Below are 26,687 nucleotides of genomic sequence, written 5' to 3' on the forward strand. Positions count from 1 at the left end.
AGTTTGTAAATTGCAGAAGCCGCATATTTCACATGTTTTCCCTTCTCCGAGCGACGGTGCGGAAAACGCGCGTCTATTCTATGCGCGCGCGTGCGCGGCTATTGATGTGCATTCTGCTTTTCCAAAATAATGAAACACAGGGCTACATTATGCAGTATTCTAATGTAATGGTGCTGGATACGTTAAATGAAGTTGTAGGTGTTATGTGTAGTTGTCTGGAGTGTTGCAACAGCAGAATTATTGCAAATACAGTATGTGACAAAAAGCAGGGTTAACAATTGTGAGTGATGGGATTAACAGATGATAGTCCAATTTAAACTGTGTGTGATTTTAGTCCACAGACTTGCAGAATACATGAAGTCTTTCTTTATTGTGCTGATGGCCATAATAACTTTCCTGGTAAGCATTGCACGCACCAATGTATTGATTAAAAAATAATTAATTGATAAAACTGTTCTTGAGTGCAAATCAATGTTTGATCAAAAGCAAATGAGACAGCTGGCAATTAAGAAAACTGACTACAAATAATTGGATTTCAAGAAGCAAAAAAGGTCTAAATTCCAGACCTATATTCTATGACCAGATAGACGGGAAAATAACCACAGCTATACCTGGGTGGAGTAAGATTAGCTACAGCTCAGAATGTATACAGCCCCAACTGGTTTCACGGACGGTAAATGTTTTTATTTATATCCAAAGTGCTGATTAGTGAAACTGGTCCTGCCACTTCTGTCATACTTTCAAATCTCATGTTTTACATCAAGGTTTCCATGTGAAATCAATGAAGCCTAGATTTGTTTTCACATGGCTCAAAATGGCTTCTGTAGCGTAGTGGTTAAGGTAAATGACTGGGACACTCAAGATCGGTGGTTCTAATCCTGGTGTAGCCACAAATACGATCCGCAAGGCCCTCAACCCTGCATTGCTCCAGGGGATAATTGTCTCCTGCTTAGTCTAACCAACTGTACATCGCTCTGGATAAGAGCGTCTGCCAAATGCCAAAATGTAATATAATGGCATAACAAAATATCCGAAAGATGTGGGAGCCCGACAAGTTCCCGAGTGGAAAAACTCACCCATTGTCAATGCCTGCAGAGTTAACTCACGGAGCCTAACTCTTGAAAAAATATATTTTTATTTTCACGACATCGTTTGGGAAGATCCTAACCTAAAGAATCCCACAACCTACCAATGCTGCTGACAGGAGACAGACTCAAAGACCTAGCTTTTAGAAGATGTTTCTGGACCCAAGCTTATGGTCTCCTCATTACAGAACGTACATGCATTGTAATGAAAAGAGCTCTAGAAAAGAGTGATGTAAACTGGTATAACATTGGATTGTATAACTTGGATTTTCTTGTTCCTCCATAATTCAATTTTCACCCATCTCTATATGATGATAATAGGGCATCATTTGGATGAAGAAAGACACACAATCAAAAAGATTGTTCCCTGTTCCTGCCTCACATCACAACAACACTAAATCTGATGACCTGCACATCCCTCTCACCCCTCTCACCCCTCTAACAACCAAGCCTGTGGCTCATATTGGTATGGCCCCACATGAGGTGCACCAGATCCAAGATTTGCTCCACTGGCCTGGTCCAGACAAAGAAATTAAAGATTTCCTCCAAAGCACCACTCCGTCCAACACATATTTCCACATTCCCGGGCTGGGGAAGAGCTACAAGGTAGGGGATGAGCTACATGTCACTGTGGTGGCGAGGGATTTCCACCAGAAGCCCAAGCAATATGGAGATGACTACTTCCAGGCCAAACTTTTCTCATCCAAACTGAAGGTAGTCTTTATTTAATCAATTATTTTCCAGTTCATGTGGTTACACTGTTCTCTAACTTTCTCAGTTTTCTATGTGTCTATGTTTCTATGTTCTCATTTCTGTACCTTTATTCTTGCAGAAAGAATGGCAGGCAAACACCTTCACTGAAATGCATTTTTATTGCATGATGTGGTCTAAAGACCATTTTCTCTTTTTTTGGTCCAGGCGAGTGTGTTTGGGGAGGTTACAGATCTGGAGAATGGGTCCTACTCAGTGCACTTTCTCCTGCCCTGGTCTGGGGAGGCTCGGGTAGCTGTACGCCTGATCCACTCTAGCGAGGCTGTGCAGGTCCTGAAACAACTCCGGAAGTATCAATCGGACCGCGTCTACTTCAAGGGCCTGTTCGTGGGAACAGGTCTCAATGGGGAAAAGCTTAAAGAGACGATGGAGTGCAATTCAAAGTGGGATGGGGCTGGTCTGGAACGTATGCAGAAGAGTAACTGCTGTGAGTATCCAGACCCAAAAACAGAAGAGGTGTGGCTGTGCAAGAGGCCCAAATATCTGCCCTGTGATGCCCTGGTCTACCATGTGGTTGGGGGCTACAGGGCGAAGCTTGGTAGTCTGCAAAACAAACTTCTGGGCAGGTAAGAAAAAGTGGAGGGTTGAGAGTATCTTATAAAATAGTCGAAATAAGGAGGAATTTTGTTGATTGTGAATTTTGTCTAATTGTGAATATATATAGATATTTAATTATTGTGCACTTTCCCTTCCACAGGAAATATACCAATCAATGGATCAAATGGAAGAACAACAAAATTATAATTAATCCCTCCAATACAACTGTTGGTATGTATGCATTGTCATAGATTCATCTTTTGATATTGCATTGAATATGAGCACCTGTTTCAGCCCTGATGAGCATTGCCTAATTGAATATTGCCATTTCAATGTAATTAATTTGAGCATTGCTATTGCTGTACTAACACGTATAGCTAGAGTAGCTTGCTTCAGAATTGAAGGTTTATTCTTCCCTGGGTCTGTTTCAGGTGCGACAGAGAGATGCAGACCTGGGCTGCAAATCCCCGTCCCAGCTGGGTTCTACATGAGGGACGTGTGGACCTCTCTGGTCTGCACCACCGGCCATTTTAATGCTCCCAAAATAACCCAGTGCCTCAAGGACAGAGAGCTCTTCATGATGGGAGACTCCACCATGAGGCAGTGGTACCATTACCTGGGAAGTTCTGTGCCCAGTAAGACATCTACCTTCCTGCTACTTTCTAGAATTTTGAATCATATATGCATATGCCTGTATGTAATTGAAGCGAACAGGCATATGCGTGTAAGCCATTTATATGACCATCATGAATTCAGTTGAACCGTATGTAAAATAGGCTGGTACGGGTGCAAACTTTTAGGTAATGTTTTGTAAACAAACTTATGACCTGACTCTAATTTTGTAGCTGACTGTATGTTTATACATACAATAAAAGGGCATATCTTTGTTGTTGTTCAGCTTTAGTCCCTTGGAGGGACCAAGATCCGCCAAGGAGGCAACACCACAGGGTGTTCACACAGCACACCATCTATATGAATGCAGTTACTAAATTCATCAAATGAACAATGCCACACTACCTCAAAATCACAAGAGCGCAATCATAATTAGTCAATAAGGGGACACCAGGTGTGAGCATGCATACACGATCCATACAAACATTTTCAGACTGTGAGTGCTTTAGAGCAGTTGTGGAGATATTATTCTTTAAAAAATCATTTCTAAAATGTGGTAGGGTAGACTTGTTACAGGGCAGGTCATCTAAGTCACCAGTGTTCCTAACAATACTAGCTTTACTGGTTCTTACTTTACTATTAAAGATATGTGCAAATTCCTTATACTTTGAGGCAGAAGCTTGGCTGAGAATGTCACAGACTGGTTTAGGATTAGACTATTTGAAACAGTACAGTGGAGTTGGGTCTCTGCAATGATCTTTGAAAGTGGGCTCTTCTTTCAGTGCATACACCATTATTAGTTAGCTCATAGATCGTGTCTTTTTATCCATGGTGTCACTTTATCACAGAGCTTCTTTTTAAACTTGACTGGGGTGACTTTGTTCAACATGTTACTTAAATTGCTATTAAGGGCATCAACCACTTAATTTATCAAGCAGTTTCGGATTTCACAAGCTCCGAAGACGTTTGTTCTGCTGTAGCATCTAATTTTTGCTTTTGAATTGCTTTTTTTTTTTGTTACTAGTAGAATTTAGCAGAACATCCAAGTACACACAGTAATGGCCAGGAACATTGCTGATGCATAATCCTTGTGAAAGTCATGTTGAACTCATTCTAAGCTGCCTAATAGAGTCCTTGGAGTCAGCACTATTATTAATGTGAATATTGATGTCCCCTTTTAAAATGATCATCCTATACAAGCATCAATCTCACTGTAACAAGTCATAAGTAGTAATCAAGTCTAATCTACTGACTTTTCCTTTCTCCACAGGCATGAAATACATCAACCTTCACTCCGCTGAACAGGCAGGTCCTCTCTTGGCGGTGGATGTGGAAAATAACATAGTCTTGCATTGGAGGGCTCATGGCACACCACTGCGCTCTAAAGCGGCCCCATTTGCTGACTTGCACTACATCAGCAATGAGATTGACAGTATAGCAGGCGGGTCCCGCAAGGTCATCATCTTCAACATTTGGGCGCACTTCACAACTTACCCGCTTGAGTATTACATCCGTCGAGTGGCAAGGATTCGGCAAGCTGTTATTGCACTGCTGAAGCGGGCACCAGATACGATTGTCGTAATCAAGTCTGCCAACACCACAAAACTCAAGGTATTGAGCAAAAATGATTGTATGTTTGGTCATCTGTAGTGCCGTTTGTTGAGCTGAGTTGAACACCACCAAACTCAAGGTATTGAGCAAAAATGATTGTATGTTTGGTCTTCTGTAGTGCCATTTGTTGAGCCGAGTTGAAATCGTCCCTTTATAAACCATTGGTCTCAATTAAGATGCTGCAGAATTCCACCAGCTGGTGTGTGTTATTACGTAAACTAGTCATTCAATTCAAATGTGTTTGGCAAACATAAAATAACTCCATCATGCCTCAACCAACCCAACAAATTAGGAGGATTAAAATCAGTATTAAAAATGTCCCTTACCAAGGGCACTTTAAAAAGACTTAAGGTCTCCCTCACAGAGACATAGGAATGTGCCCTGTTTCAGAGTCTTTTTGAAGGTTCCCAGAAAAGGTACATTTTTCATTTTCATTTTTATGGTAGCTCTGTTTCCCTCACCTGTATTGTCATTTTCTGTTCATTACACAATGTTTAAAATGTGAATTGGTGATGTCCCGAGTAGCATTTGATTAATATCTCTCTTCTCTTTCGGCAGAATGTGTACAGCTCTGACTGGTTTTCAATACAGTTGGACATAATATTGAGAAACGCCTTCCAGGGGATTCATGTAGCATTCATAGACGTCTGGCAAATGACATCCTGCCACTACAGTAAAGAAAGTATCCATCCCAACCCAACTGTCATTGGGAATGAGATCAACCTATTGTTGTCATTCATCTGTCCTGTCTGAATGACCATTTCTCCTTAACCCCACTTGTTCTGTCTCACAGTATAGTATACAATTCAACACAAAAATAAGTTAAGGAAGAGATAATCATTGGCAAAGCCGAAAAAATATCACTGTCACATTCAAGAGAGAATATTTGATTGAATCCTCAGCAGCCTGCCCAGTGGTACATGTAGTTTGTAGACCACCATAGTTACAGTACTCATAGCAGGTATTAATGCATTGTGTGTTGGAAGCCTTGTCAGTGCATAGGTCAAAGTAATGTTCTTGGTGCTTCTGTGAATTTCCTGTCTTTCCTGTCCGGGGTGTGTCAAAGTGTCCCTGAGTGAGACACCTAACCCCCAAATGCTCCTGATGAGCTGGTTGGAGCCTTGCATGGCAGCCTAATCGCCGGTGGTGTGTGAATGTGTGTATGAATGGGTGAATGAGAAGCATCAATTCTACAGCACTTTGGACAAAGGTGCTATATACATGCCAACCGTTTACCATTAAAAGCATCCACACAAACACACACACACAGTAGTCTACACAACAACACACATTTGCACAATCAAATTATTTCTCTCTTGAGAATAATTAATTCTCTCTCACCCTTTATCTTATCTATATCTTATCCTTTATACACACTCTTAACAACATACAGATCTGCCCTTCAGAAATGCACACACATATACACAAACACACATAAACAATAAAGGACATAAATAATATAGACATGGTGCGTTATGGCCAGCTGCACATGAACAGGCAATACAATAAAACACTGTTGCATTACTTTATAATCCATGCACCAACAGAACATTTGAAAATGAAAGACAGCACATTCATTTGATATGAAAAACATTTTATTGTCATTGTAGGTCGTAAAACAAAATGTGTGGCACCTCTCAGTAAGAGCATAATAATAAATTATTATTGAATTATAATCATCAATTATTAAAGGCTGTAAAGGCATCATAGCCGCCAATACAAGTCAGTCAATGGTCTGTGATAGTAACGTAGCCTTGTCTGTCTGTCTGTCTGTCTATCTATCTATCTATCTATCTATGTTTTGCAATATACACTCACCGAGCACGTAATTACATTTTACTTTATTACACCTACTTATTAATGTGATTATCTACTCAGCCAATTGTGTGACAGCAGTGCAATGCATATAATCATGTACATACGGGGCTTCAGTTAATGTTCAACCATCAGAATGGGGTAAAAATGTAATCTAAGTGACTTTCACCGTGAAATGATTGTTGATGGCAGACAGAGTGGTTTGAATATCTGAGAAACGCAAATAACCACACATTACAACAGTGGTATGCAGAAAAGCATCTCGAAACACACAACACATCGTAACTCTAGGTGGATACGCTGCAGCAGTAGAAGAAGAAAAGTCTAATAAATACGAACTTTATTAACCCTATAACAAACCACGGAGAATGCCTCACACCAATGTGAGAAAACACATTGGATTTTAGCAGACAGGGTGTCTATTCTTATACCATTACACATCCTAAGTTATCGCATTCATACATTACGGTGAAAGCCAATCATCTTCATACAGTGTTTCAGTACTTTTCCATCACACGTTGTACTCCTGGGCCCACCTCTGCTCCTTAAGTCATTTAACATTTGTTTTGCAATTTACACACTGCTACAGCAACTACAAAGGTTACATTTATCATCCGTGGTTCCTCCTAGGCTGGTTAAGGAGGAACCGACCTTGGATGCGCTTCCTCCTCATTCTTTTCCATCATAACAAGCATCTGAGAGCACCCAACGATGGGAGGGTGTTCTGCCTTATCTCCTGAAGCCGCGGCCGAGCACTCACTCCTCCCTTACATTTTTTCTGGTTATCTGTCACAAGCACAATTTATTATTTTTAAGCAGTTTTCTAACTATATGCATTGTACATATCTGGATACATATTTTATTTTTATAATGTAGTACAAAATTTGTACTACATTATATTTTTCTCCCACACTCTCCATATGAATTTTAAAGTGTCCACTGTCTTGAGTCGAAGGTGGAATCCGAATCTGACCCGTTGGGGTCAGATCGCGTCAAGTCAGTTCTGTCTAAGAGCTCTTTGAATCTGAGAATGTCTCAGGATGACGTGCACGTATGTGTGTCACTGTGCCACTCAGTCTGACTGGCACAGTCCTACCACAAGGCCGATGGTGGTCAAACTCCTGTTTTCGTCGGTTGATCCGCAATCCTGGAAATCCAAGTCGGGTGGCTCGCCATCTATTGAGATCGGGATCGTCCCTGTGGTGGTTCTCGACGGAATCAAATGACGTGATCCTCGACGGAATCAAAAGACGTGGTCAAAAAGACCTATACAGAAACAGATTCAGCTCTTCTCCATTCTGTTTGTTGTACAACATAATCACTCACTCTAAATTCAACAATGTACTGCTGAGCATAATACATTCATGTAAATATCAATTCAAATACATATTATCAAATTATATTCAACATACTGCTAAATGGTGACCATAACCATGTATGGCTACAGTATAGAGAGTAGGCTAATCAACATTCCATGAATTTCCTATAAAATGCCTTTGGAATTAATTGACCTATTTTAGCCTATGTTCTAACTTTTAAGTTGGTTAATAGGCTGACTATGAATCACAGAACACCAGCCAATTACGCAGTCTTAAGCTATAAGAGATAAACATCGTCATATTCTGCGAAAATGTTTACAAGCAGTATTTTAACTCAAGCAATTAGCTGGCTCTTGCATCTCTTGAACCAGAACTTGTATTGGAATAATTCATTAATCATTCAGTCAGCTAAATTAAATATCTGTACTTACGGCCAATAAGTAACGTCACGAAAATCCACTTATTCTGTTAGATAGCTAACGTTACCTTTGTTCAATTAATTCTTTAATTTTATCTCTGCTCGCATGAAACCAACTATAAGTCGCATTATATATTTTCATAATAGCAAGCGTCAGAAGCGAACAGCTATAAAACATCGACATCTACTTTAGGAAACAACAATTATTGAGGATTTCGGTTCTACTGTATGTTTTCACCAAGTCGGCGTTAGTGTTCTTTTGTTAATTGGAAACTGCAATCCCAAGTTTGTTACGCCAGCCATTAACATTAAGCATAACATCGTCGCATCATAGTTAGCATGTACTGATGGTCACATTTGCATGAAATTAACTTAGAACGATCCACCATACTAACGTGAAGATCTAGCAATGAAAGTTTAGCTTAGTTTTAGTTTACCGAGTCTCAGCAAGGCACATACAAAAGATAAGATGAAACCGGAGATTCCACTGCAGTGTCCTTGCGTTCTGTTTTGCTTCTCTTTTCTATAATAACGTTAGCTTCCAATTCTCTCGTGAATATAAAGTGCAACAGTGCGAATACAGTTGACAGTTAACCTGCACGCCTGCCATTTCCTTCACTTAACTATTCAATACAACACTTTTTAAATAGTTTCTCGATCGTTCTGCTCAACTCTCTGGTTTCACGTTTTTTCACCAACAAGCAGCACTCTAGTTCAACCGGCTCACTGGTTCATGCATGTCTAGCTGGAAACCGTACTTCCTGTTTTTTTTAAATAAAAGTCCTTCATTATCAATGAAGGTAAAAACGTCTGAAATCAATGAGTAGCTCAGCTATACTGCAACTGGAATAATATCAAATTAAATCACTCATAAACTATATGAAAATATATTAAATAAAGGTTATGGTTTACATATTATCTTGTTTAACCATTCATTCTGTAAACCCAAATACTTCACTGGGTTACATACACATAAATTACAATTACAAATTGAATTACGCAATTTGTCGCCGGTTAAGTGATCTGCATCATGAATGGGCATTGCAAGAGAAAAATTAGCTTAATATAGGCTATCTTCAGTCATGTGTTAAGAACCGGCTATATGGTAGCCTATGGTTATGTACGGCTATAGGTTATGCTGCAGCGCGTAACCTACATGATGACGCTAATCCGTTGCAAAAGACGACGTATGCTGTCCGAATTCACTGTTTATTTAGGATAGTAAATTATAACCTATAGCGCACTACAAACCAACGCGGGCGCCTCGGAATCACAGCCACGAGTATGAGATGAGAGGGCTTGAAGAAGGCGTTAAATTCAAAGGAATTCGTTCAAAGGAATATTTCAGTTCACGAGACACTACTAGCACTACTACTTAAGGTGTTGGTGTACTACATGTACCAGGGGGACATTTTTTTCAGGTAACTACATATACAAATTAGCCTTAATTCGCATGTTAGATAAAACACTTTTTGTCTCAGTGGATTAAGTCAGAATTCATGTTTCTACAGCCTATCAATGTTATTAATGACTCAATAGCTGGAAAATTCCAGAGGGGTTCTTCACATTTTAGTTTTATTGCCAAATTTTATATATATTTTTGTTGCTATTTTTCCACAATAGATAATAATGACAATGTTGGGATCTCATAATATCACAGAATCTCTCATAATTGACCTATCCAACCAAAATGAGTGCCAGGGAAGCGTTCCCCCTGAGAGTATTTAAGGGCAGTGCTGACTATCGATCGACGCTTTGGTGTCCACTGTTCGCTCTGGCGCAAAGCTGGTAAGCACAAGGTAGACTCAGAGATTGTTGAGTCAGGTAATGTGCTGGTTTGGGTTTCTGACACTCGTTAAAGAAAGAGGTAAGGAAGGTGCTCAGTTTGCTAGTGTGTGTACACTGCTGGCGCCTTCCTATAGGTTCTTTGTTTTCGTTCTCTTTTATTTTTTTGTGCTTGTGTGAGCCTGTGGTAGAGGGGCGGTGTCCCTGGTATATGTATTTTTCTCCTGAGCTGCGACTCAAGGTTTTATTTTCGTGCCTAGTCTTTTGCTAGGTTGTACTTTTATTTTATCCCCTGCCCGGGGATTTCAGTGCTCAACTTAAGCACTTATTTTGGTTGGGTAGTCGCCCTGTTTTTTAAGGGTCGTTTTATTTTCTCATAGCCGTTTTGGGCTTTATATTCTGATTCGAACTGAGTTTTCATCCGTATTATTTTCTGTTCCTCCCTCTGTTCCGGGAGTATTCCCCATTTGTATTTGTACATCCCAGTTCCTTTCTCTTCCGGGATTTTGTGGCGAACACACCAGGGGGTTATAGGGGTTTACCTTTAGTCGCGTCTGGCTCTCCGCCCATCCTCGACATAACAGAACACCAAAGCCATCATGGAGAGACCAGCGACTTGTGCAGGAATCGATGTGGGGGATTCTCCGCTTGAAGCAGTGGTAGCCGCCCAGCAGGCTGCTCTAGGCAGGCAGGAGCAGGCTGCTACCATCGAGCAGCAGACATTGGTTTTTCAGCGCCAGGATGAGATCTTGGCTCGGTTAGGTGGGCAGCAGGATGTGCTGCTGGGGCTCGCCGATAGTTTTAGACAATTGGCGAGCGAGTTCCGATCATCGCAGGCACAGGCGCCATCCCCTGACAACCCTCAACCGCTCACTTCCCCCCAACCTGTCGTGCCCCCTTACCAACCCATTACACCTGTGGTAAGGGAGCCAAAATTGCAGTTGCCGCTGCGGTACGGGGGAGAGGCGGGGAAATGTAGGGGGTTCCTCTCTCTGTAACTGATTTTTTTAAAGCACAACCCTCACGCTTCTCCACTGAGGATTCTCGTGTGTCATTTATTTTATCCCTGTTGACCGGGACTGCTCTGACCTGGGCGGAGCCGTTGATCCGGGCACAGTCTCCTATAATGAGTCACTCCCAGCTCCTCATGAAAGAAATGACATGGGTGTTTGACCACAATATCACTGGCAAGGAAGCAGCGGCCCGGTTTTCCGTGGCATTTCAGGCTCTGGCAGGGGAGACGGGGTGGGCTGACGGCCCGCTTATGACCCTGTTCACAGGCGCTTTATCTGACCCTGTCCAGGACGCTCTGGCCACCATTGAACCACCTGGGAATTTAGGGTCGTTGATTTCCACGGCGATCCGTATCGATAACCGGGTCCTGGAACGTGAGAGAGAGAGAGCGGGCAGAAGGGGCAGATTCAATTGGCCGGTTCCGCCTCCATCAGGCAGGGGTGTTGGTGCCGAAGGGAAACAGGGGGCACACACCGGGGAGGAGCCGATGCAGCTAGATAGCACTACGCTAGTGCGCCCCAGGAGGCAACAGATAAGGAACTGTTCCGACTTGAAAGTAAAAGAGCAGTCCCACTAGTGGAGCGAGAGTCACTAGTGGGACCTATCAAAGGTACTAACTTTCGCATGGTTGTTCCCGTCGAACTGACGTGGAAAGGAGTCGTATTTGGGGCAGACGCCTTCATCGATTCGGGGGCGGTGGATAATTTTATGGACCGTCAGTGGGCGAAGCACAAGAAACTGCCAGTTCGGTCCATGCCGCAGCCCCAATCCATTACGGCACTTGGGATTTCGGGGGCACCGGGAGCGTATATATACATTTTTTTTGTGGAGTCACCGGCTTATCCGATAGTTTTAGGACATGTCTGGTTAGCCAAACACCAGCCACAAATAAACTGGGGGAACCGGAGCAATCCGGTGTCCCGGTGGGGTCCGCAATGCACTGGCCACTGTGATCGTGTGCACACTTCCTCCACTCCTCCCATAGAAACTGACATAGGGTCTGACTTGGACAAGGAGGAGGCTAGGGGGTTCCCTAGTCCTAAGGTTAGGACACCGGACGAGGAGGAGCATGAGGGGAGTCTGGAGTGGGACTCAGTCTGTGACTGGAATCTCCCTATTGACGAGGGTGAGGGTAGTGACGTCACAGACTGGGACACAGAGAGCCTTGCCCAAACATCAGGCTGTGGGGGTGAGGACAGAATGGTTGGGGCTATTGCGTTCGTGCTGCCTTCTAATGTGCTGAAGGTCTATAGCGAGTTGGCTGAAGTTTTTAGTAAACAACAGGCGACCACATTACCTCCCCACCGGCCATACGACTGTGCGATCAACTTACACCCGGGTACAGTGCCGCCCAGGGGTGCACTCTATTCGCTGTCTGTGCCGGAGGGCAGGGCTATGAAGGAATATATTTGCGAGGCCTTAGTGAATGGGTTCGTCAGACTGTCTTCGTCACCAGCAGGGGCGGGATTCTTTTTTGTAAAAAAGAAAGACGGGAGCATGAGGCCATGTATCGATTACAGAGGGTTAAATGCAATTACTATTAAAAATCGGTACCCCTTGCCACTGATGAACTCAGCATTCGAGCGCCTGCAGACGGCATCAGTATTCACCAAACTAGACCTCCGTAATGCCTTGTAACGGCATTTAACACGCACACCGGCCACTACGAGTATCTGGTTATGCCGTTCGGGCTCACCAACGCTCACTAGGCGCTCGTAAATGATGTGCTCAGGGAGATGCTGGAGAAGTTCGTGTTCATCTGGATGATATTTTGATCTTCTCCACCACTGTGTCTGAGCACATTCAACACGTGTCGCAGGTATTAACGCGCCTATTAGAGGCTCGCCTTTTTGTTAAGGCTGAGAAGTGCGTGTTTCACGCCAGTTCCGTGTCTTTCCTCGGTTTTATAGTATCAGCAGGCAAAACCGAGATGGTAACTGCCGTTAAAAATTGGCCTATTAAGCAGGTGCGGAGAACTAGGAACTTCAGCACGGTAGTCGCGCCCATCACTGCGCTCACCAAACAGACTGCTCCGGCGCGCTTTGTCTGGACTCCTCGTGCGCAAGCGGCGTTCGATGAGTGAAAAAGAAGGTTCTGTTCTGAACCTATCCTGATTACCTCAAACCCGTCACTTCTGTTTATTGTGGAGGTCGATGCCTCCGAGTTGGGGGTGGGTGCTATTCTCTCCCAACGATCTCCCCAAGACCAAAAGGTACATCCCTGTGCGTTTTTCTCTCGGTCGCTGTCCCAGACAGAGAGAAATTACGACATGGGGGATAGGGAACTGTTGGCGGTCCAATTAGCCCTGGAGGAGTGGCGTCATTGGCTGGATGGGGCGGAGCATTCCATTTTGTGGAAGGACCACAAAAACCTGGAATACATCCAGACCGCTAAGACGCGCAACTTGCGTCAGGCCCGCTGGGCGCTGTTATTTGCACGTTTTTCCTTTACGGTAACATATCGCCCAGGTTCAAAGAACATTAAACCAGACGCCCTCTCTCAGGTTTTTGATATGACGGACAGGGATCACACTCCGGAACCCATTCTCTCTGGGGCTCAAATCATAGCGCCAGTGACTTGGGAGGTTGAGTCGGCAGTGCAGAGAGCATTACGCCTAGAGCCGGATCCAGGAGGGGGTCCGCCTCACTGCCTCTTTGTGCCCGCTGGGGTCCAGTCCTAAGTGCTACAGTGGGGACACGCCTCACGGCTGGCAGGGCATCCCGGGGTTCACCGTACCAAGGATTTTCTGTCCCGACGTTTCTGGTGGCCCGGGATGGAAAGAGACGTCCGGGAATTTGTGGCGGCCTGTCCAGTCTGCGCATGCAGCAACCATAACACCGTTCTCCCTCAGGGCTTCTACGCCCATTACCGATCCCGAGGCGCCCTTGGAGCCACATCGCCCTGGACTTTATTATGGGGTTGCCGCCATCAGAGGACAAAACGGTCATTTTGTTTGTAGTGGATCGTTTTCCAAGGCGGCTCATTTTGTGCCGCTGCCTAAATTACCATCGGCAGTGGAGACTGCGCGGCTGGTGGTCGACCACGTGTTTAGGCTACACAGCGTGCCTCAGGACGTGGTGTCTGATCGTGGACCCCAGTTCGCCTCCCGGTTCTGGGGGGCGTTCTGTTCCCTGTTGGGTGCCTCGTTAAGCCTCTCATCTGGCTTTCACCCCGAGACCAATGGGCAGACGGAACGCACCAATCAGACCCTGGAGAACACGCTCCGGTGCCTGGCTGCTGCCAACCCCACTTCGTGGAGCCGTCAACTCATGTGGGCGGAGTACGCCCACTATACGCTGCAGAACGCCTCCACCGGTCTCTCAACGTTCGAGGTATCCTCCGCCACTGTTCCCGGAACTGGAGTCAGGGGGCGAAGTGCCCTCTGCTGAGGTTTTTATTCGGCGGTGCCGGGCCACCTGGAAGAGGGTGCGGGCTGCGCTCCTAAGGGCTACAGCCAACCAGAAAAGGCTGGCTGACAGGCGTCACATTATTACATGTTGTTTGTCAAGATACTATTGTAATTGACAAGCAGTGACAAGCAGTAACTACGTTACCCACAAGGCATTCTGGAAAGAACTTCCTGAATTGAACTATGTGTCTTGAAAGAGATGAAATGCTAGTGATGTACACGTGAGATTCTGCTAAGTAAAGTTCGTGTTGTTTACCCAGTTTTCGGACAGTTTGCGGTTGCTACGTGATGTGAAGCCTGCTAACGCAAATAAACCCCGAAAGCCTATACTACGCAGGGAACGACCACGACACTAGAAGCAATGGGAAGTAAGTAACACACAAAATGTTTGTTATTCATTGATTGTACATATGGATTAATTTGAATTTCGTTTGTTATTTTACAGTCGGTGTTGATAAACAGTCCAGCTTATTATCACCATTTGTAAAAAGTAAAGAAAATAGCAAGAAATCATTTTCATCGGGAGTTCAGTCGAAGAATATTGAACAATTAACACAATATGTGAAGATAGTGTCAACCTTAACGGGTTAACACATGCGTAATTCGCAACAGTTTCTACTTACTTAATTGTTAAAGATAGGATGGTTAAACATACATCTGGCCATAGATCACGTGTGGGAACCTCCGCAGCCAAAACAAACGTCTTAGGCAAAACTCTTATTTAAAAAAATGTATTTGGTCTTAGATGTGTTTTTTATGCATTAGTGTGTCGGTAGAAGAGAGTAAATTTGAGATGTCCAAACATTCATTTTCCAAAAAATGTTATACATGGATTGTTTTGTGTGTTGTTAAATGAAAGTAACATATTCAGTAATAGGCAGAGATAAACACCTGATCGATGCTGTCTTGTCTTGATGTGCTTGGGACAAACTTTTTTTGGATGTTCTAATTGTGTTCTAATTGTTTCTTGTTTTGATGGAAAATGTTATACAAAAATACATTGAACAGAGAATTGACGCCGTTTTAAATGCGAAGGGAAAATATTGATTTGATTGTGTTTTTAACTCAATTACTGCTGTTAATATTATTTATTTTATTTTATTTTGCTAAAAAATTTCAGCTCAACCCACAGTACAGGCAACCAAACCTGCCTTTCAAGTTTGTAAATGGCCGCACATTTCAGATGTTTTCCCGAGTGGCGGTGCAGAAAACGCGCGTCTAGTCTATACGGGTGTGTGCACGCGCGTGCGCGGCTATTTATGTGCAATCTGCTTTTCCAAAATAATGAAACACAGGCCTACATTATGCAGTATTCTAATGTAATGGCGCTGGATACGTTAAATGAAGTTGTTATGTGTAGTTGTCTGGAGTGTTGCAACAGCAGAACTACTGCAAGTACAGTATGTGACAAAAAGCAGGGTTAACAATTGTGAGTGATGGGATAAACAAAGGGTAGTCCAATTTAAACTGTGTGTGATTTTAGTCCACAGACTTGCAGAATACATGAAGTCTTTGTTTATGGTGCTGATGGCGATAATGACTTTCCTGGTAAGCATTGCATTCACCAATGTATTGATTAAAAAACAATTAATTGATAAAACTGTTCTTTCGTGCAAATCAATGTTTGATCAAAAGCAAGTGAGACAGCAGGCAATTAAGAAAACTGACTACAAATAATTGGATTTCAAGAAGCAAAAAAGGTCTAAATTCCAGAGAGTTATGACCAAATAGACAGGAAAATAACCACAGCTATACCTGGGTGGAGTAAGATTATCTACAGCTCAGAATGTATATAGCCCCAACTGGTTTCACGGATGGTAAATGTTTTTATTTATATCCAAAGTGCTGATTAGTGAAACTGGTCCTGCCACTTATATCATTCTTTCAAATCTCATGATTTACATCAAGGTTTCCATGTGAAATCAATGAAGCCTAGATTTGTTTTCACATGGCTCAAAATGGCTTCTGTGGCGTAGTGGTTAAGGTAAATGACTGGGGCACTCAAGGTCGGTGGTTCTAATCCCGGTGTAGTCACAATACGATCCGCAAGGCCTTCAACCCTGCATTGCTCCAGGGGAGGATTGTCTCCTGCTTAGTCTAATCAACTGTATGTCGCTCTGGATAAGAGCATCTGCCAAATGCCAAAATGTAATGTAATGGCTTAACAAAATATCCAAAAGTGTTAGGTATGGCACTGAGGACCCAGACACAGACCACGGGATAATCCAAAAAGGTAGTGTTTATTCCGAGTTCAAGCCGAGAGATCTAAAACAACACCAAAAACAGTAAGCAAAAGAATCATCGGAAAAACAAGCAAATGGTCAAAACCAAGAGAGCAGAAGGGCAAACAAAACCAGAGGGCAAGGCAAAACTCGAAAATCAAAACCAAAGGGGTGTCTTTAAGAATTTCAAAAATAGGCATACAAAAAAACTCAGCACTATCAGTGATCAACGTTCTGGCAATGGGTGAAGTGGAGACTGAGGATTAAATACATGAGGGAAAGTGACAATCTAGGCGGGACTGGGGAGAAGGTGGGCTAAACAGATAGACAACAGGTGGGGAAACATAATAGTGTAATAACAGCATAACAGGAGGGAGACGAAAACGCGGACTGGATGCACGTAAACAAACATGTCAAACATACGGCTCCGGATTAACGAGTAGACATTTGCATAGATTGAAGACGTAGTGATAGTCAGAGACAGGTGCGAACACTTCACTGAAACTAAGCGAGTAATCAGGGATAGCATAGGGAGGCGGAGTGAAAGAACAGTGCAGAAACACTGAGAGATTACGTTAGTGAATTAGTGACGTGAATAATTCTACCCAATAAAAGTGACAGTTAGACCGACAGTAAGTGTATTACTCAGATTAGTACTGTACAATATCTAGATTCGTAGTAGTTAGTAAGAATAGTGCTTTACAACATTTAACTACCAAGAGAAGCAGGAAGTAAGAACTGCGAGATTGGAAGGAATGTTGAAATCCCGAAAACTACCGTAAACACCCGAATTGTGGGACACGCAGACAGGGGAGTGACTCGGCTGGTAAACATTCAGACGCAGATATGACAGGGAATCACGAATGAGAAACTGTAATGGGATACAATAACCACGGATGAATGAAAGTGAATAAATAACAAGAATAACTAATACAAACAGGACAGATACAGAAACATTACAGAAAGATGTGGTAGCCTAAGTTCCAGAGTGGAAAAACTCACCTGTTGTCAAGGCCTGAAGAGTTAACTCACTTAGCTTAACTCTTGAAAAAATATTATATTATTTTCATGACATCGTTTCGGAAGATCCTAACCAAAAGAATCCCACAACCTACCAATGCTGCTGACAGGAGGCAGACTCAAAGTTAAGGACAACTATTGACTGAATCCTGACCTAACATTTTAGGGAAGATGTTTCTGGACCCAACCTTATGTTCTCCTCATTACAGTGGGTAAATACATTGTAATCACTTGAAAGAGCTCCAGAGAAGGCTGATGTAAACTGGTATAACATTGGATTTTCTTGTTTCTCCATAATTAAATTTTCACCCATCTCTATATGATGATAATAGGGCATCATTTGGACGAAGAAAGACATACAATCAAAAAGAGTGTTCCCTGTTCCTGCCTCACATCACAACTACACAAAATCTGATGACCTGCACATCCCTCTCACCCCTCTCATCCCTCTCACGACCAAGCCTGTGGCTGATATTGGTATGGCCCCACATGAGGTGCACAAGATCCAAGATTTGCTCCACTGGCCTGGTCCACACAAACAAATTAAAAATTTCCTCCAAAGCACCGCTCCATCCAACACATATTTCCACATTCCTGGGCTGAGGAAGACCTACCAGTTGGGGGAGGAACTACATGTCACTGTGGTGGCCAGGGATTTCCACAAAAAGCCCAAGCGATATGGAGGTGACTACTTCCAGGCCAAACTTTTCTCATCCAAACTGAAGGTAGTCTTTATTTAATCAATTATTATCCAGTTCATGTGGTTACACTCTTCTCTAACTTTCTCAGTTTTCTATGTGTCCTCTTTACTGTACCTTTATTCTTGCAGAAACAATGGCAGGCAAACACATTCACTGAAGTGCATTTTTATTGCATGGTGTGTTCTAAAGACCATTTTCTGCTCTTTTTATTTTTTGGTCCAGGCTAGTGTGTTTGGGGAGGTGACAGATCTGGAGAATGGGTCCTACTCAGTGCGCTTTCTCCTGCCCTGGTCTGGGGAGGCTTGGGTAGCTGTACGCCTGATCCACTCTAGCGAGGCTGTGCAGGTCCTGAAACAACTCCGGAAGTATCAGTCGGACCGCGTCTACTTCAAGGGCCTGTTCGTGGGAACAGGTCTCAATGGGGCAAAGCTTAAAGAGACAATGGAGTGCAATTCAAAGTGGGATGGGCCAGGTCTGGAACGTATGCAGAGGGGTAACTGCTGTGAGTATCCAGACCCAAAAACAGGTGAGGTGTGGCTGTGCAAGAGGCCCAAATATCTGCCCTGTGATGCCCTGGTCTACCATGTGGTTGGGGGCTACAGGGCGAAGCTTGTGGACAAGTAAGAAAAAGTGGGGGCTTGAGGGTGGGGTTATCTTATAAAATAGTTCAAATAAGGAGGAATTTTGTTGATTAATTGTGAATATTGTCTAATTATGAATATATATAGATATTTAATTATTGTGCACTTTCCCTTCCACAGGAAATATACCAATCAATGGATCAAAAGGAACAACAACAAAATTATAATTAATCCCTCCAATACAACTGTTGGTAGGTATGCAGTGTCATAGATTCATCTTTTGATATTGCATTGAATATGAGCACCTGTTTCAGCCCTGATGAGCATTGCCTAATTGAATATTGCCATTTCAATGTAATTAATTTGAGCATTGCTATTGCTGTACTAACACGTATAGCTAGAGTAGCTTGCTTCAGAATTTAAAGTTTATTCTTCCCTGGGTCTGTTTCAGGTGCGACAGAGAGATGCAGACCTGGGCTGCAAATCCCAGTCCCAGCTGGGTTCTACATGAGGGACGTGTGGACCTGTCTGGTCTGCACCACCGGCCATTTTAATGCTCCCAAAATAACCCAGTGCCTCAAGGAGAGAGAGCTCTTCATGATGGGAGACTCCACCATGAGGCAGTGGTACCATTATCTGGGAAGTTCTGTGCCCAGTAAGACATCTTCCTTCCTACTTTCTAGAATAGTAATGGTTTACACTAATTATTCTTGATTAATATTTTGTAGCTGACTGTTTATTTATACATAGGGCATATCTTTGTTGTTGTTCAGCTTTAGTCACTTGGAGGGACCAAGATCCGCCAAGGAGGCAACACCACAGGGGGTTCACACAGCACACCATCTATATGAATGCAGTTACTAAATTCATGAACTTAACAATGCCACACTACCTCAAAATCACAAGAGCGCAATCATAATTAGTCAATAAGGGGACACCAGGTGTGAGCAATCTTCCCTACAGTCTTCCAATCAACACCAAATACCATAGCATGCATACACAATATACACATATAAATATTTTCAGACTGTGAGTGCTTTAGAGCAGTTGTGGAGACATTTTTCTTTTAAAAATAATTCCTAAAATGTGGTAGGGTAGACTTGTTACAGGGCAGGTCATCTAAGTTACCAGTGTTCCTAACAATACTAGCTTTACTGGTTCTTACTTTACTATTAAAGATATGTGCAAATTCCTTATACTTTGAGGCAGAAGCTTGGCTGAGAATGTCAGAGACTGGCTTAGGATTAGACTATTTGTAAACAGTACAGTAGAGTTGGATCTCTGCAATGATCTTTGAAAAGTGGGCTCTTTCAGTGCATACACCATTATTAAAGTTAAAGTTAGCTCGTAGAGCGTGTTTTTTTTATCCATGGTGTCACTTTATCACAGAGCTTCGTTTTAAACTTGACTGGGGTGACTTTGTTCAACATGTTACTTAAATTGCTATTAAAGGCACCAACCACTTAATTTATCAAGCAGTTATTCATACATGCTGTAGGTCAGAGGATTTCACAAGCTCCGAAGACTTTTGTTCTGCTGTAGCATTTAATTTTTGCTTTTGAATTGCTTTCTTTTTTGTTACTAGTAGAATTTAGCAGAACATCCAAGTACACACAGTAATGGCCAGGAACATTGCCGATGCATAATCCTTGTGAAAGTCATGTTGAACTCATTCTAAGCTGCCTAACAGAGTCCTTGGAGCACTATTATTAATGTGAATATTGATGTCCCCTTTTAAAATGATCATCTATACAAGCATCAATCTCACTGTAATAAGTCATAAGTAGTAATCAAGTCTAATCTACTGACTTTTCCTTTCTCCGCAGGCATGAAATACATCAACCTTCACTCCGCTGAACAGGCAGGTCCTCTCTTGGCGGTGGATGTGGAAAATAATATAGTCTTGCATTGGAGGGCCCATGGCACACCACTGCGCTCTAAAGCGGCCCCATTTGTTGACTTGCACTACATCAGCAATGAGATTGACAGTATAGCAGGCGGGTCCCGCAAGTTCATCATCTTCAACATTTGGGCGCACTTCACAACTTACCCGCTTGAGTATTACATCCGTCGAGTGGCAAGGATTCGGCAAGCTGTTATTGCACTGCTGAAGCGGGCACCAGATACGATTGTCGTAATCAAGTCTGCCAACACCACAACACTCAAGGTATTGAGCAAAAATGATTGTATGTTTGGTCAACTGTAGTGCCGTTTGTTGAGCTGAGTTGAACACCACCAAACTCAAGGTATTGAGCAAAAATGATTGTATGTTTGGTCTTCTGTAGTGCCATTTGTTGAGCTGAGTTGAAATCGTCCCTTTATAAACCATTGGTCTCAATTAAGATGCTGCAGAATTCCACAAGCTGGTGTGTGTTATTACGTAAACTAGTCATTCAATTCAAATGTGTTTGGCAAACATAAAATAACTCCATCATGCCTCAACCAACCCAACAAATTAGGAGGATTAAAATCAGAATGAAAAATGTCCCTTACCAAGGGCACTTTAAAAAGACTTAAGGTCTCCCTCACAGAGACATAGGAATGTGCCCTGTTTCAGAGTCTTTTTGAAGGTTCCCAGAAAAGGTACATTTTTCACTAGATTATAATTTTCATTTTTATCATTTTTAGCTCTGTTTCCCTCACCTTTATTGTCATTTTCTGTTCATTACACAATGTTTAAAATGTGAATTGGTGATGTCGCGAGTAGCATTTGATTAATATCTCTCTTCTCTTTCGGCAGAATGTGTACAGCTCTGACTGGTTTTCAATACAGTTGGACATAATATTGAGAAACGCCTTCCAGGGGATTCATGTAGCATTCATAGACGTCTGGCAAATGACATCCTGCCACTACAGTCCAGAAAGTATCCATCCCAACCCAACTGTCATTGGGAATGAGATCAACCTATTGTTGTCATTCATCTGTCCTGTCTGAATGACCATTTCTCCTTAACCCCACTTGTTCTGTCTCACAGTATAGTATACAATTCAACACAAAAATAAGTTAAGGAAGAGATAATCATTGGCAAAGCCGAAAAAATATCACTGTCACATTCAAGAGAGAATATTTGATTGAATCCTCAGCAGCCTGCCCAGTGGTACATGTTGTTTGTAGACCACCATAGTTACAGTACTCATAGCAGGTATTAATGCATTGTGTGTTTGAAGCCTTGTCAGTGCATAGGTCAAAGTAATGTTCTTGGTGCTTCTGTGAATTTCCTGTCTTTCCTGTCCGGGGTGTGTTAAAGTGTCCCTGAGTGAGACACCTAACCCCCAAATGCTCCTGATGAGCTGGTTGGAGCCTTGCATGGCAGCCTAATCGCCGGTGGTGTGTGAATGTGTGTATGAATGGGTGAATGAGAAGCATCAATTCTACAGCACTTTGGACAAAGGCGCTATATACATGCCAACCATTTACCATTAAAAGCATCCACACAAACACACACACACAGTAGTCTACACAACAACACACATTTGCACAATCAAATTATTTCTCTCTTGAGAATAATTAATTCTCTCTCACCCTTTATCTTATCTATATCTTATCCTTTATACACACTCTTAACAACATACAGATCTGCCCTTCAGAAATGCACACACATATACACAAACACACATAAACAATAAAGGACATAAATAATATAGACATGGTGCCTTATGGTCAGCTGCACATGAACAGGCAATACAATAAAACACTGTTGCATTACTTTATAATCCATGCACCAACAGAACATTTGAAAATGAAAGACAGCACATTCATTTGATATGAAAAACATTTTATTGTCATTGTAGGTCGTAAAACAAAATGTGTGGCACCTCTCAGTAAGAGCATAATAATAAATTATTATTGAATTATAATCATCAATTATTAAAGGCTGTAAAGGCATCATAGCCGCCAATACAAGTCAGTCAATGGTCTGTGATAGTAACGTAGCCTTGTCTGTCTGTCTGTCTATCTATCTATCTATCTATCTATCTATGTTTTGCAATACACTCACCGAGCACGTAATTACATTTTACTTCATTACACCTACTTATTAATGTGATTATCTACTCAGCCAATTGTGTGACAGCAGTGCAATGCATATAATCATGTACATACGGGGCTTCAGTTCATGTTCAACCATCAGAATGGGGTAAAAATGTAATCTAAGTGACTTTCACCATGAAATGATTGTTGATGGCAGACAGGGTGGTTTGAATATCTGAGAAACGCAAATAACCACACATTACAACAGTGGTATGCAGAAGAGCATCTCGAAACACACAACACATCGTAACTCTAAGTGGATACGCTGCAGCAGTAGAAGAAGAAAAGTCTAATAAATACGAACTTTATTAACCCTATAACAAACCACGGAGAATGCCTCACACCAATGTGAGAAAACACATTGGATTTTAGCAGACAGGGTGTCTATTCTTATACCATTACACATCCTAAGTTATCGCATGCATACATTACGGTGAAAGCCAATCATCTTCATACAGTGTTTCAGTACTTTTCCATCACACGTTGTACTCCTGGGCCCACCTCTGCTCCTTAAGTCATTTAACATTTGTTTTGCAATTTACACACTGCTACAGCAACTACAAAGGTTACATTTATCATCCGTGGTTCCTCCTAGGCTGGTTAAGGAGGAACCGACCTTGGATGCGCTTCCTCCTCATTCTTTTCCATCATAACAAGCACCTGAGAGCACCCAACGATGGGAGGGTGTTCTGCCTTATCTCCTGAAGCCGCGGCCGAGCACTCACTCCTCCCTTACATTTTTGCTGGTTATCTGTCACAAGCACAATTTATTCTTTTTAAGCAGTTTTCTAACTATATGCATTGTACATGTCTGGATACATATTTTATTTTTATAATGTAGTACAAAATTTGTACTACATTATATTTTTCTCCCACACTCTCCATATGAATTTTAAAGTGTCCACTGTCTTGAGTCGAAGGTGGAATCCGAATCTGACCTGTTGGGGTCAGATCGCGTCAAGTCAGTTCTGTCTAAGAGCTCTTTGAATCTGAGAATGTCTCAGGATGACGTGCACGTATGTGTGTCACTGTGCCACTCAGTCTGACTGGCACAGTCCTACCACAAGGCCGATGGTGGTCAAACTCCTGTTTTCGTCGGTTGATCCGCAATCCTGGAAATCCAAGTCGGGTGGCTCGCCATCTATTGAGATCGGGATCGTCCCTGTGGTAGTTCTAGATGGAATCAAAAGACGTGGTTCTCGACGGAATCAAATGACGTGATCCTCGACGGAATCAAAAGACGTGGTCAAAAAGACCTATACAGAAACAGATTCAGCTCTTCTCCATTCTGTTTGTTGTACAACATAATCACTCACTCTAAATTCAACAATGTACTGCTGAGCATAATACATTCATGTAAATATCAATTCAAATAAATATTATCAAATTATATTCAACATACTGCTAAATGGTGACCATAACCATGTATGGCTACAGTATAGAGAGTAGGCTAATCAACATTCTATGAATTTCCTATAAAATGCCTTTGGAATTAATTGACCTATTTTAGCCTATGTTCTAACTTTTAAGTTGGTTAATAGGCTGACTATGAATCACAGAACACCAGCCAATTACGCAGTCTTGAGCTATAAGAGATAAACATCGTCATATTCTGCGAAAATGTTTACAAGCAGTATTTTAACTCAAGCAATTAGCTGGCTCTTGCATCTCTTGAACCAGAACTTGTATTGGAATAATTCATTAATCATTCAGTCAGCTAAATTAAATATCTGTACTTACGGCCAATAAGTAACGTCACGAAAATCCACTTATTCTGTTAGATAGCTAACGTTACCTTTGTTCAATTAATTCTTTAATTTTATCTCTGCTCGCATGAAACCAACTATAAGTCGCATTATATATTTTCATAATAGCAAGCGTCAGAAGCGAACAGCTATAAAACATCGACATCTACTTTAGGAAACAACAATTATTGAGGATTTCGGTTCTACTGTATGTTTTCACCAAGTCGGCGTTAGTGTTCTTTTGTTCATTGGAAACTGCAATCCCAAGTTTGTTACGCCAGCCATTAACATTAAGCATAACATCGTCGCATCATAGTTAGCATGTACTGATGGTCACATTTGCATGAAATTAACTTAGAACGATCCACCATACTAACGTGAAGATCTAGCAATGAAAGTTTAGCTTAGTTTTAGTTTACCGAGTCTCAGCAAGGCACATACAAAAGATAAGACGAAACCGGAGATTCCACTGCAGTGTCCTTGCGTTCTGTTTTGCTTCTCTTTTCTATAATAACGTTAGCTTCCAATTCTCTCGTGAATATAAAGTGCAACAGTGCGAATACAGTTGACAGTTAACCTGCACGCCCGCCATTTCCTTCACTTAACTATTCAATACAACACTTTTTAAATAGTTTCTCGATCGTTCTGCTCAACTCTCTGGTTTCACGTTTTTTCACCAACAAGCAGCACTCTAGTTCAACCGGCTCACTGGTTCATGCATGTCTAGCTGGAAAACGTACTTCCTGTTTTTTTTAAATAAAAGTCCTTCATTATCAATGAAGGTAAAAACGTCTGAAATCAATGAGTAGCTCAGCTATACTGGAACTGGAATAATATCAAATTAAATCACTCATAAACTATATGAAAATATATTAAATAAAGGTTATGGTTTATATATTATCTTGTTTAACCATTCATTCTGTAAACCCAAATACTTCACTGGGTTACATACACATAAATTACAATTACAAATTGAATTACGCAATTTGTCGCCGGTTAAGTGATCTGCATCATGAATGGGCATTGCAAGAGAAAAATGAGCTTTAATATAGGCTATCTTCAGTCATGTGTTAAGAACCGGCTATATGGTAGCCTATGGTTTTGTACGGCTATAGGTTATGCTGCAGCGCGTAACCTACATGATGACGCTAATCCGTTGCAAAAGACGACGTATGCTGTCCGAATTCACTGTTTATTTAGGATAGTAAATTATAACCTATGGCGCACTACAAACCAACGCGGGCGCCTCGGAATCACAGCCACGAGTATGAGATGAGAGGGCTTGAAGAAGGCGTTAAATTCAAAGGAATTCGTTCAAAGGAATATTTCAGTTCACGAGACACTACTAGCACTACTACTTAAGGTGTTGGTGTACTACATGTACCAGGGGGACATTTTTTTCAGGTAACTACATATACAAATTAGCCTTAATTCGCATGTTAGATAAAACACTTTTTGTCTCAGTGGATTAAGTCAGAATTCATGTTTCTACAGCCTATCAATGTTATTAATGACTCAATAGCTGGAAAATTCCAGAGGGGTTCTTCACATTTTAGTTTTATTGGCAAATTTTATATATATTTTTGTTGCTATTTTTCCACAATAGATAATAATGACAATGTTGGGATCTCATAATATCACAGAATCGCTCATAATTGACCTATCCAACCAAAATCCCCCATGGTGTCATGGTGTAGTGACCGATTGGGGCCACCAGGGGGCATGGGGCTCATTGCTTTCACCTGGCCCTCATGAGTGCCAGGGGAGCGTTCCCCCTGAGAGTATTTAAGGGCAGTGCTGACTATCGATCGACGCTTTGGTGTCCACTGTTCGCTCTGGCGCAAAGCTGGTAAGCACAAGGTAGACTCAGAGATTGTTGAGTCAGGTAATGTGCTGGTTTGGGTTTCTGACACTCGTTAAAGAAAGAGGTAAGGAAGGTGCTCAGTTTGCTAGTGTGTGTACACTGCTGGCACCTTCCTATAGGTTCTTTGTTTTCGTTCTCTTTTATTTTT

General features: G+C 42.1%; 2 protein-coding genes across 2 annotated transcripts; both read left to right on the plus strand.

Moving 5' to 3' along the window:
- The first annotated feature begins 1,418 nt into the window (after window positions 1-1,418).
- Window positions 1,419-14,356, plus strand: LOC133135551 (NXPE family member 3-like). The gene is made up of 9 exons (XM_061252673.1): window positions 1,419-1,799; window positions 2,004-2,422; window positions 2,742-3,028; window positions 4,276-4,616; window positions 5,175-5,363; window positions 10,538-10,715; window positions 11,234-11,341; window positions 11,953-12,093; window positions 13,983-14,356. The coding sequence occupies exons 1-9, from the start codon at window positions 1,419-1,421 to the stop codon at window positions 14,354-14,356; spliced, it is 2,418 nt and encodes an 805-aa protein (XP_061108657.1).
- Window positions 14,357-14,590: 234 nt separating this feature from the next.
- LOC133138648 (NXPE family member 3-like) lies at window positions 14,591-23,488 on the plus strand. The gene is made up of 8 exons (XM_061257581.1): window positions 14,591-14,744; window positions 15,860-15,924; window positions 17,951-18,343; window positions 18,542-18,939; window positions 19,081-19,151; window positions 19,352-19,555; window positions 20,727-21,067; window positions 21,641-23,488. The coding sequence occupies exons 1-8, from the start codon at window positions 14,738-14,740 to the stop codon at window positions 21,833-21,835; spliced, it is 1,674 nt and encodes a 557-aa protein (XP_061113565.1). The 5' UTR covers window positions 14,591-14,737; the 3' UTR covers window positions 21,836-23,488.
- The last annotated feature ends 3,199 nt before the right edge of the window (window positions 23,489-26,687 follow it).

This window comes from Conger conger, chromosome 1 (genome assembly GCF_963514075.1).
Source record: "Conger conger chromosome 1, fConCon1.1, whole genome shotgun sequence".
In the NCBI taxonomy this organism is placed as follows: Eukaryota; Metazoa; Chordata; class Actinopteri; order Anguilliformes; family Congridae; genus Conger; species Conger conger.